This window comes from Ipomoea nil, unplaced genomic scaffold, assembly GCF_001879475.1.
Source record: "Ipomoea nil cultivar Tokyo-kokei standard unplaced genomic scaffold, Asagao_1.1 scaffold1421, whole genome shotgun sequence".
Taxonomy (NCBI): domain Eukaryota; kingdom Viridiplantae; phylum Streptophyta; class Magnoliopsida; order Solanales; family Convolvulaceae; genus Ipomoea; species Ipomoea nil.
This window is the reverse complement of record NW_017617849.1, coordinates 4,941,732-4,953,820: the sequence shown is the minus strand read 5'-3', so window position 1 is coordinate 4,953,820 and position 12,089 is coordinate 4,941,732. Positions and strand designations below refer to the sequence as shown.

General features: G+C 35.5%; 3 protein-coding genes and 1 non-coding gene across 4 annotated transcripts; 1 reads left to right on the top strand and 3 right to left on the bottom strand.

The window, feature by feature from the left end:
- Positions 1-1,218: 1,218 nt before the first annotated feature.
- Positions 1,219-3,980, top strand: LOC109187211 (beta-amylase-like). The gene is made up of 8 exons (XM_019337351.1): positions 1,219-1,685; positions 1,844-1,912; positions 2,014-2,412; positions 2,486-2,650; positions 2,722-2,985; positions 3,057-3,266; positions 3,344-3,583; positions 3,673-3,980. The coding sequence occupies exons 1-8, from the start codon at positions 1,503-1,505 to the stop codon at positions 3,865-3,867; spliced, it is 1,725 nt and encodes a 574-aa protein (XP_019192896.1). The 5' UTR covers positions 1,219-1,502; the 3' UTR covers positions 3,868-3,980.
- Positions 3,981-4,121: 141 nt separating this feature from the next.
- On the bottom strand, positions 4,122-4,194 carry TRNAA-AGC. The gene has a single exon. It is a non-coding gene; the product is annotated as a tRNA-Ala (tRNA).
- Positions 4,195-5,434: 1,240 nt separating this feature from the next.
- LOC109187614 lies at positions 5,435-6,382 on the bottom strand. Its single transcript, XM_019337845.1, has 3 exons — positions 6,259-6,382; positions 5,924-5,986; positions 5,435-5,821 (listed from the first exon to the last, which is right to left on the bottom strand). The coding sequence occupies exons 1-3, from the start codon at positions 6,365-6,367 to the stop codon at positions 5,634-5,636; spliced, it is 360 nt and encodes a 119-aa protein (XP_019193390.1). The 5' UTR covers positions 6,368-6,382; the 3' UTR covers positions 5,435-5,633.
- Positions 6,383-10,919: 4,537 nt separating this feature from the next.
- Positions 10,920-12,006, bottom strand: LOC109187568 (pollen-specific leucine-rich repeat extensin-like protein 4). Its single transcript, XM_019337795.1, has 3 exons — positions 11,798-12,006; positions 11,466-11,510; positions 10,920-11,349 (listed from the first exon to the last, which is right to left on the bottom strand). Exons 1-3 carry the CDS (start codon positions 11,886-11,888, stop codon positions 11,069-11,071), a joined length of 417 nt encoding a protein of 138 aa, XP_019193340.1. The 5' UTR covers positions 11,889-12,006; the 3' UTR covers positions 10,920-11,068.
- Between the last annotated feature and the right edge of the window lie 83 nt (positions 12,007-12,089).

The window sequence follows — 12,089 nt, the reverse complement described above, 5'->3', positions numbered from 1 at the left end:
TCCATTGAATAAAACTACTGTCACATGTCATGATTTTATTTATAAAAAAAAGTAATAAAAATTTTGATTTTTTTAAGGAATGAATCAAACGTAAGTAAGGAGTACAAAATGGAGTAGTATTACCCCTATAAATTGGTACTCATCTTTTTTATTTTCTTTGTTGTATTTCTAATGCTAACATATATAATTCCTCATGTAAAAAATGCAACATCTTTATTTTCTGAAATTAATAAATTGAACAATTATCAAATAGGCAAGCCAGAATTGAAGCCCAAGTTTTGGATGGGCTTGAGTTGGCTAAACTCAAAAAAACCCACATCTACAATCTCCAATCGTTATGCGTTGGACCCGTGTCCAGCATGCTTGCTGGACACGGATAACAGTGCCGTTAGGCACTGTTATTTCCTCTTTTTTTTTAAAAAAAAAAATTTCAGACCGCTTCGTTATAGGAGTATATGTTCATAATTTTATTACTATATGTTAATAACTGTACATTCATAACTCCATAACTGTACGTTCATAACTCTATAATTGTACATTCATAACTCCATAACTGTACATTCATAACTCCATAACTGTACATTCATAATTTTCGAAGCTCTATGTTCACAATTTTAGAGCTCTATGTTCATAATTTTATCACTATATGTTCATAATTGTAAGTTCATAATGTTAGAGCTCTTTGTTCATAATTCGATCAATAACTGTACATTATAATTCCATACTGTAGATTCATAATCTCATAACTGTAGATTCATAACTCCATAACTGTAGATTCATAACTCTATAACTGTACATTCATAACTCCATAACTGTACATTCATAATCTTCGAAGCTCTATATTCACAATTTTAAAGCTCCATGGTCATAATTTTATCACTATATATGTTCATAATTGTAAGTTCATAATGTTAGAGCTTTGTGTTCATAATTTCATAATTGCATAACTGTACATTCATAACGGCATAACTGTACATTCATAATCCAAAAAAAAATAACACCGTTAACGGCAAAACGCACGCAAACTTTTTTATTTTTTATTTTTAACTAAATGACGCGTTTTTTTTTTTTTAAAACGACGTCGTTTTGGGCCCGTGTTGTGGACACGGGTCCAGAGCATAATTTGCATACAATCTCCCCAACAAGTCACAATCCAAGAAAACAAATACGAATTTTATTTTTATTTTTTGGGTGATAAATTATTTGTGTACATGAAAGCTTCAATCCTCAGCAAAATAAGAAGCCACCGTGAGTTTCAGAACTCGCTGTCATCTCTTCCAGTGGCGGCTAGATCACTCCATTTCTCCATCACTAAATCTCTCGATCCATAAATTATAAGTAGCACAACAACAAATTATTTTATTATTTCTACATCATCATGCCTGTCTTTACTCTAAACTTTGGTTCGTCTTCTTCATTTTGCAATGCTCTATATATATTCATGCATGGCCTCAACACACCACTTTACAATCAGCTTTTCTTAAACAATAATATAATCCACCATGTCAAGTATTGTTTTCTCAGAGCTCAACTCTTTCCCTAACAAGAACATGCTATTTAAGCAGTACTGCCCCTTCCCCCCAACCATGCCTGAAAGATACAACCTTCTTCTCTGGCCTAACACTAGCCTAAGTTCTCGCAGAACCTCAATATTGGCTGGAGCCAAAGCTTCAACTACAGAAGAGGTAACATTATATTGCCCTTCTTTTTTCTGTTCTTTTAAGTTGTTAGTTGTTCCTTGTTTCTGTGCATATTGCTGCAATGTTCCAATTTTTGTGTTACCAATCATTTTTCTAACAAGACCAAGACTAAAGACTTCCTTTTGATCACTCTTTTTACTCAGAGAATGGCTACAAGAGGCAGCAGCAAGCTCCCACTGGAGAACTATGTGCCTGTTTATGTAATGCTTCAGGTAATTAAGTCGATTTAAATGAAAATTTTCATAAACTATGCTTCTTAATTCCACGTTTTTCATTCTCTCATCCTGAACTGTGGCGGTGATAAACTTAACAGTTGGACATCATTACTGTTGACAACGTCTTCCCGAACCAAAACAAGATTGTAATGCAACTGAAGGAGTTAAGAGCAGGTGGAGTTGATGGGGTAATGGTGGATGTCTGGTGGGGAATTGTAGAGGGGCTTGGCCCCAAGAACTATAATTGGTCAGCCTATAGGACACTGTTCAAACTAGTTCAAAAATGTGGACTTAAAATTCAAGCTATTATGTCATTCCACCAATGTGGTGGCAACATAGGAGATTCTGTTTTCATTCCACTTCCCAAATGGGTACTTGCAGTTGGAGAAAAAGATCCAGATATCTTCTATACTAACCGGGCAGGTAACCGAGATAAGGAGTACCTATCACTCGGTGTCGATAACCTGCCTCTCTTCCAAGCTCGAACTGCTGTACAGGTAATTATTAATCCTTCCTGCTATATATACTCGTAGGTTTGAATTATAATAATTTTTGGACATGCTTAATTAGGTGTATAGTGACTTTATGAAGAGCTTCCGAGAAACCATGGCAGACTTTCTGGAAAGTGGAAGCATAATAGATATTGAGGTAGGGCTTGGTCCTGCTGGAGAGCTTAGATATCCATCCTACCAAGAGAATCAAGGTTGGGAATTCCCTGGTATCGGAGAATTTCAGGTTAGTTAATTGCTTAATTTGCAGCTAAGTGTAGTCTGTAGATGATTTACTTGATATGCAATGCATTGCAGTGCTATGATAAGTATCTGAGAGCAGATTTTAAAGAGGCTGCAATGGAAGCAGGGCATCCGGAATGGGATGTTCCAGATGATGCAGGAACGTATAACGACACACCAGTAAAAACGGGGTTTTTTGGAGCAAATGGGACATACCTTACAGAGAAAGGGAAGTTCTTCTTGACCTGGTACTCTAACAAGATACTGCTTCACGGTGATCAAATACTCGATGAAGCCAACAAAGCCTTCTTAGGCTGCAGAACCAAGCTAGCAGCCAAAGTAAATCTTTAATTTGATTACCACAATTTGATTACCATGTTTCCATAAATGATGATTAGATTATTGTTCAGGTATCAGGTATCCATTGGTGGTATAAAGATGGCACCCATGCTGCAGAGCTCACTGCAGGATACTACAACTTGGATGGAAGAGATGGGTATCATCCCATAGCAAGGATGATGGCAAGGCATTATGCCATTTTGAATTTCACTTGTCTTGAGATGAGAAACGACGAACATCCAGAAAATGCCAAGAGCGGGCCACAACAACTAGTTCAGCAGGTTAACCAAAGCATATATGTTTTCACTTTACCATATCAGTCTTAATTGTTTTCACCTTTTTGCCTACTTATTTGCAGGTTCTGAGTGCTGGCTGGAAAGAATGCATTGAGGTTGCAGGTGAAAATGCATTGTCCAGATACGATCGCCCAGCATATAACCAAATCCTTCTTAATTCTCGGCCAAATGGTGTTAACAAAAATGGTCCACCAAAGCTGAAGTTGTCTGGAGTGACTTACCTTCGTTTATCTGATGAACTTCTTCACCGGAGCAACTTCAGAATCTTTAAAACGTTTGTGAACAAAATGCATGCTGATCTGGTAAGCCCCAGTCTCGTGATTTCTGTCAAGGATTTCATGAAGAAAATGGGAACAAAAAGGTAGCTTTGATGTTGGAATTTAATTTGCAGGATTACTGTCCAGAGTATGTGAAGCCCACTCCCCTGAAGAGATCAAAACCGGAGATTTCGATTGATGAATTAGTTGAAGCAACCAAACCAACAAAGCCATTCAAATGGGATGCTCAAACAGATATGAGTGTGGGTGGTGCATTGGCTGATTTGCTGGACAATCTGCTTCAGAATTTATTCTTTAGACAAAGCTGAATAGCATGGAAAGCCATCAACTTTGTGAGAATTAGGATGTGGTACACACAGTTTTCATGTGTCAATGTATATAACTAAATTCCACTATTGTGAATGAAACAAAGGTTTCCCCACCTTGGCATCAAAGTAGAAGTAGTATACACTAGAAAAGCTCCATTTTTCATTATTATCTCTGCCTGGGTTAGTCCTTGTTGCCATGATTTGAAGAAACCGAACACCAAACACCAAAACTCAAAGTTCCGGATTTCAAAATTTGGAGATGCGGGGTATCGATCCCCGTACCTCTCGCATGCTAAGCGAGCGCTCTACCATCTGAGCTACATCCCCATATCAATCATGATTGCGAAAAAACAAAAAAATTCAAATAGTATTCGGACAGTGATCCCATCACATTAAATGAGTTGCAGATTGCAATTAAGGATTGGATAACATCGCAATTGTGGAAGTATAAATGATGCATATTATTTTGAGAATGCAAGAAAAATATATCATATCCCCTCAAATCACAATAAACCCCGGCTAATTTCAACAAATAGCAACCAATAAAAAATTTTAAAAAGAAAAGTACATTTAAGCTACCAATAAAAATTTTTAAAAAGAAAAGTGCAATGCAGGGTATTGATCCCCGTACCCCGTACCTCTCACATGCTAAGCGAGCGTTCTTTCATATGAGCTACATCCCCAAAACAATTATAATTGCGAAGAACATGAGCAAAACTCAAACAGTAGCCGGACAATGAATTGCAAACTGCTTACAAGTGCGGGGTATCAATCCCCGTACTTCTCGCATGCTAAACGAAACTTTTAAAAAGAGAATTACAAATGCGGGGTATCAATCCCCCTAGTTCTTGCATGCTATGTGAGTGCTCTACAATGAGCATTAAACACAAAGGAGAATTGGAGATGTGAGGTATTGATCCCCATACCTCTCGCATGCTAAGCGAGCGCTCTACCGTCTGAGCTACATCCCCGACAACAACCAATTGTAGCAATTTGTTTTCAAAGAAATCGCATGTGAAGTAAGTGAAAGGGATAACAAATGCCATTGTTTGGTGAAATGAAGCATTACTTTAAGAGCGATTGCATTTATACTCAATCAAACTCATCACTTTTTTTGAAGTATGATTATTAAGGAAAATGATATCAACTCTTAAAGCTTGGAAGTCGATGGAATGACCAATTAGTTTAGTCACACAATAACAATTGTGTTGAATTAAAAAAAAAAAAAAAAAATCTGTTTACTAAGTCAAAAGCTTAGCAAAACCTACTCATAGCTTCAACGGTCAAGATAACATCACAGTTGGTTATGACAGTTTGATTCTGATCTGTGTTGTAACAAATACCTGACTTAGTACACCTTGAACCGGAACGAATAATTTGAATTTCATATTATTCTTATCTTTAGTAGTCCTAAGCTACTCAAAGCCTTCTTTGTATTTATTTTGTTGTTAGGTTTTTCTACTTTCATTCTCCAAGTATCTTTTGACCGTTCAACTTATAATGGTATGTTGAAAGTGTAGTGACAAGATTTTTCCAACAGATGAAATATATAAGCATTCATTACCAATTCAAACTCAAACTAACATATGGGATTATTCATTTGTTAAATTAAATAATTAATGTGATAGCCATAGATAGAAGAGGCATCTAGATCATACTTATCACAATCACATGATAGTAACACCTGATTTTTCTTCTTCTTCTCGTCCTCCTAGGAGTGGGGTAAGAGCTAAAGGAGTTGCTTCGTTCGTAGCTTCCTTTATGAATTAATTACCGCCTGGAAATTCTGGAGCATGGGGAAACATTGGACCGCGAAGAAATATTGGTGGCGGAAGTCGAAATATTGGAACATTATTGCCTCGCCAAAAAGGAGTAGGCGGAGCACCCGCACGAGGAGATGGATCTGATCTATGATTACAGCTTGTGTAGTAGTATTCAGTGCGGCAATCCTCACCTGCAAAATAAACATATCCATGCACACATAACACCACAAACCAACGACCTACCTATCTATAATCATTCAAAAATTAACCACAAACTATTAATTGATACCAACCATAATCGTCATTACAAACGGTCACCGTCGTCGTCGACATTTGTTTGGAGTAGCATGGACGTACTGCATGCAAGAGCACTAGCTAGTATAAAGTTGAAGGCCGATGATGATCATAAAATTTAATTAGATTTTTTTTCAGTGACCAGGAAATCCAGGCTGCAACTACTAAATTCTGTCTTGTGATCTTAGTCAAGACCACAATTAGAATCTTGTGGTTATTAGCCAATAATTTGACCAATTTGGATGGGTTTGGTGTCCCAATTTAATATATTATTGCCTTTTAGAATTAAGGTTAAATGGTTAATTAAATATGGTTGAACAACGACAACACTTACCTGCATAGGATGATTGGAGAAAACTACAAGTAACGATGAGGACGATGATGGCACACAACAGGATTCTGCGTAGAACCACCAACGATGATGATATGCCGTTATGCTCCATTTCTCTTCTGCTTCATTAAACTATATATGTTCGATGTGTGATATAATGTTTGTAGGTATATATATACGACACACATTGCCTAAACAGTTGTACTTTTCCACCTCTCCCCCACTGATTGTGGCGGAGATTGACGTACTCCAGCGAAGCATACAAGAAGTGCCTAGATTGAACTGTATATGACTAACGAGAAGTATAATTTACTTCATTTATTTTTCTTTTTTTTTTTAATTTTTTTTTTAATTTTTTTTTAATTTTTTTTTTTTTTTTTTTGGGGTGGGGGGTTGAAGAATAGAAAATTCTTGAGTAAACACACATATATGATTGGTTGGTAATTATATTGCATACTTATTTTACAATTGTAATATTACACATAATAAAACATAAGTCATTGGATTCTCGAATGGGGCTAAATTTAGTTCTCGTTAATGTTGAAAAAATTTAACAAAAATAACACATAAAGTTGTCATATTAAGATAATATTGGGTGAAAATTAAATTCCAAAATAAGTTTCAAAAACTTGAATTTGTGTGCACCCGCGATTCGGGCTCCCCAAGTGTTTGTTCGAACACATTAAACTCTTAACTTTTGAGTGGTCAAATATTTTCGTAGTGAAAATTATATTCTGCGAAATTGATGCTTCAAGGCTCCTAACATCATTGGGAAAAGCAAACCAATTTTAAGGCAAGTTTGTGTTACATGTGCTTTGGTTAACCCTTTTTGAGAGAATTTCCTAGCATAAATTCAATGAATTATTTATGTCTTTTTTTCTACAAATTATTTTGAGGAATTTATTTATTTCGTAATTAAAGTTCCTACAGTACAGTCAATTTCTTACAATAAATGATTAAAATGTCCGTATGAAAAATGTAACACTGCAACTTTAGATTTGTTTGTACTGTTGTGTAATTGTTGTTTGGGTTAGAATTGATGCAATGCTTCTGAGATCTGCCAGTGTAGTTCATTTATTGTTATTGTCTTAATTTTCAACGATCCATAACTAATAAATAATGTATTTCTGCTAGAGACAATTAGAGTGTTTGTAATAAGTGACATTGCGGTCTAAGTATAGCACTGTATAGTCGTTTGACACGTTCAAGTTATTCAATTAACATGTTTTTTAACCAGCTTGATTGGTGTGAGTGACCGTGCACTCTTGTCCCTTAAAGAGAAATCGACCAATCTGACCAACACTTTGTCCCTTAATTGGGCCGGCCTGATGCGAACATAGATTACTCTGAGTATCGCAAATTATGTTGTGCAACCGAATGCATCTTGCTAGGTGCATACGGTTGCAAAACGACGCCGTTTTGGTTAAAAAAACGCGCGTCCCACTTAAAGAAGAAATCAGGTTCGATTCCCGGCAATAGCATTTTTATATATCCAGAAATTCATAACTATATATTCAGAAATTCATAACTATATATCAACAAATTCATAACTATATATCCATAGTGAATGAATTAATGAATGAAGTAAAAATCCACAATAAATGAATGAACTAAATATCCACAATGATTGAACTAAATATCCACAATGATTGAACTAAATATCCATAAATTCATAACTATATATCCATAAATTCATAACTATATATCCACAGTGAATGAATGAAGTAAATATCTACAATGAATGAACTAAATATCCACAATGAATGAACTAAATATCCATAAATTCATAACTATATATCCACAAATTTATAATTATATATCCGAAAATTCATAACTATATATCCACAATAATACTATTGCAGAGAATCGAACCTGAATTTTTTTAAAAAAAAGTGGGACGCGCGTTTTTAGTCAAAACGGCGTCGTTTTGCATCGTATGCACCATGCGCATGGTACATTCGGTTGCACGGCATAACTATTGTCTGAGTATGGTACGGACTTAAAGGTGCCTCCTACAGTTAGGGTCTGCTCAGGACACCTCCCAGCACTTTGCCCTTTTGTCTGAGTATCACTGTTAAAGACTAAACTAAGCTAGGAACTAATTCTTTTTTTTATTATTTTTAACAAAAAGTTGTAAATAAATTCTTATAAATTTAGGATAAAAATTAAAGAAAATGCTTATATGTTAATGAAATAATTTTTTTTTCTTCCATGAACTTTTGTAATTTCACCGAGTTTACTTCAAAGGATAATGCGTGGCGGCGTGGGAGACCCGGCAAGAACCAGTCCGTCACCGGGCGCATGGCGCATTGCATGAATCCAAAATGCCAGTTGCGTCCCTACCAGGCCAGAGTGAAGCCAACCAATATGCACTGTTAACTTTTCGGCCGGTGCCAAAGTCGTTTCGAATTGTGGAAAGGCTAAAATAAAGAAGACTGAGTGTGACACTGTGACATACTCATTTTCATCATTTACTCTATTCATTCATATTTCGTTTAATTTGTAGCAAGGGCTCATAATCTTGTAAATGAAGCAGCTTAATGTGAATGGAATTGATAATAATAGGGGTGGGCATTTTGGTTCGATTTATCCGAACCAAATCGATCTGAACCGAACCAAATCAAACCGAACTAGTAATAGAAAATCGAATGGTTCGGAATTTTGTAACCCGAACAGTTTAGTACCGAATCGAACCGAAACCGAACGGTTTGGCAAAAACCGAACCGGACCGAATGTTATAATAATAATAATAATAATAATAATAATAATAATAATAATAATAATAATAATAAAGAAGTAAATCCAAGTTCCTTGATGCCTGCTCCGCCGTTCAGTTCTCATTCTTACTGGTACCGAACCTTAAATTTTTTATTTGATTTCTTAATAACTTGTTTTCTACATTGCACTTTTGTTGTTTGTCGCAATTGTTCTTTACCTCACAATTATATATAACTTGAGTTATTTTCAAAAAAAATATATATAACTTGAGTTATATTTGCAATATTCAGTATTTTTCTTAGTTTTGTGTTTTTCTATAAATTTAATGTGCTTTACAATCATTCTAATTTTGATTTTCAGTGCACTATAATTACTTTCTAGTACTGGAATATATTTCGAGTGCACTAACAATGACAGATTGTGTCCAAAAATTAACTATATAGTAATTGACACTTGTTCTTTTAATATCAATTATACAGATAGATGATTATTCATCTTATCAATAAAAATATTCCAACTGAACCAACTGAAGAGTCGGTTGTGCAAAAACATTAACTGATGTTTGGTAATTAGTACTTAGTATTGTGTTTGAACTTTGGATTGCTATTTTGTTATATAATGCTTAGAGTTTGAATTTGAATTATGTGAATATTTATTGTTTGGTAGTATGTTCGAAACATTAGGGAATATTGAAATTTGGGGATCTTAAACAGAACCGAACACCGAACCGTTTCAAACCAAACCGAAACCGAATCGAACCGTAATGTTAAACCGAATGGTTTAACTTTTTTAAAACCGAAAAAAAACGAACCGAAACCCGAAACGCCCACCCCTAGATAATATAATCCAAACTCATCAAGCTAGCTATCAACATAAATGTAAGGAAAGAATAGTTGTTGGTGTTGGTTTTACGATTATGGCCCTATTTGGTAAATGGCTATTAGCTATTAGCTGATTGTGTTAATTAGATGGTATAACTAGTTGATAACATTTGCTGTTGTACGTAGAAAAGTGTTTGGTAAATTTGTTGTTAGCTGATAGCTGTTTGGTATAATTTCTTTTCTCAAAAAGCTAATTGAAAAAGTTGCTAGGAATAACTTTTTGAATTTTAACATTTTGGAATTGAAAAAAGCTAATTAACCAAATACTTATATTAATATTTTAAGTAAATCAAACAATTAATAGTGGTCAAATAATCCATTTTTACCAAACAAGGCCTATATGTAGCAGTTGATGCATGGAATGCTAAAACACCATATTGGAAATAGAATCAAGAAGCTTTAATTTAGCAAGAATTAGATAACGGATGTTATTGTTCTTTTAAAATAGGAATTTAGAATGTGAACCCTTGACAAACTCTTTTTCTTACCCCAAAAGGCTGAATCTCCAACCTTAAGGGCCCCCCACATTCTGACCTGACAGAGTATGTAGGAGGATGTAAATCACGGTGACTCAATGGGTTAGTAGACAGGGCCAAATGTCGATGCGTACAAAGAATCTGCCCACTTTGAACATAATTTCCACACTGCCGTCGCCGAGGTTCGAACAATCGCAAATTCTTTTTCTGTGTATTTATATGGCTCCCTCCACTCATTAAGATTATTAAATTAGGAAAGTCAATCCTATAAATCATGGGTCATTAATTACAAATTGATCCTAAGGGAAAGTAATACCTAGAACAGAGCAATCTCCCAAAACTAGATCGGATACTCCAATTGTACCTTCCACGAGTGATTCAACACGCTTTTGTTGTTTCAGACATATAAATGGACTTGGGTCAACCACTTGGGTCGACGCCAAATACTAAACCTCTTGACCGGTCTTTTGTATTTCCCCCATCAATTGGATTATACATTTAACATTTATTGTATAGAATTATGTGTTCAAAATATGAAAGGTTTTTAGCTTGAGTATGATTTGAGATTCTATCGAACATGAAAACGTAAGAAATTGAAAATGTTCTTTCAGGAGACTTCAATATTTTTCCAAATACTTTGCACGTAATAATATCCATAGCTAAAGATAAACAGAACATATTCATCATGATTACAACCACACTGCATGCATGCATGCAAGATACACGTATATAATTTGATTAATTGCGACCTGAAAATGCTGGAGTCGGCGGGGGAAATATTGGACCGGGTTGAAATACTGGAGGAGATGGAAATAGCGGACCGGGTCGAAGTATTGGAGCGGGTGGAAATAATGGAGCAGGTTGAAATATCGGAGGGGGTTGAATAAGTATCGGAGCGGGTGGAACTATTGGACCGTTTGGACGATGAGATGGAGTTGGTGGGTTACCGCCCGATTGAGGAGCCGGGCCTGATCCATGACCAGTACTACAACTCGTGTAATATTCAGTAACACGTTCACCTGCAACGACGTAACATACCATGTACGTGTTATTAAAGATTTGTGGACAGTACTATACGTGTAACATATTAGCTAATAGAGTAATTACAACAACAAAAAAAGGGTATTGAACCAACCTTCAGAGCCAACCTGGGTCACACTTTGGCTGTAGCAAGTTTGCACTGCATGCATGCAATGCAAGATTAGTAGATCAAAGTTGAATGATATATAGACATATTAGGTCGATCAGCACATTGTTATTGTTGGGCAGAGGTATATATAAAAAGTCAAGTTCAGTATTCTGTTTATCAAAAATGTTGTGGTGGGGTAAAAGAAGAAAAAGTTAGGCACTCACTACGAGTTATAACTTTTGACGTAATAGTGAACGCACTTAATTTTAACAAATGGTATTAAAATTAGGTCACGGGTTCGAACTAACAATTAGTATTATTTAAGAGAAATGAGTTACCTGCGTAAGATGATTGGAAGAAAGCGCAAGAAATGATGAGAATGGCGATTGAATAAAGGTTGACGGACGACCAGCTGCTGCTATGCTCCATTTCTTATCTTCTGAATTGTAGTTAACTACCTTCTATATATAATACTACCCGCCTATATATATACACACATTGCCTACCCACTTTTAACCTTTTCGCCATTGATTGAGGTGGAGTTCGACACCGGCGTGTAAGAAGCTCCTAATTTAAACTTAATAATAATAATTATAAATTTATAATAATACTTTCTTAGTTATTTCATTT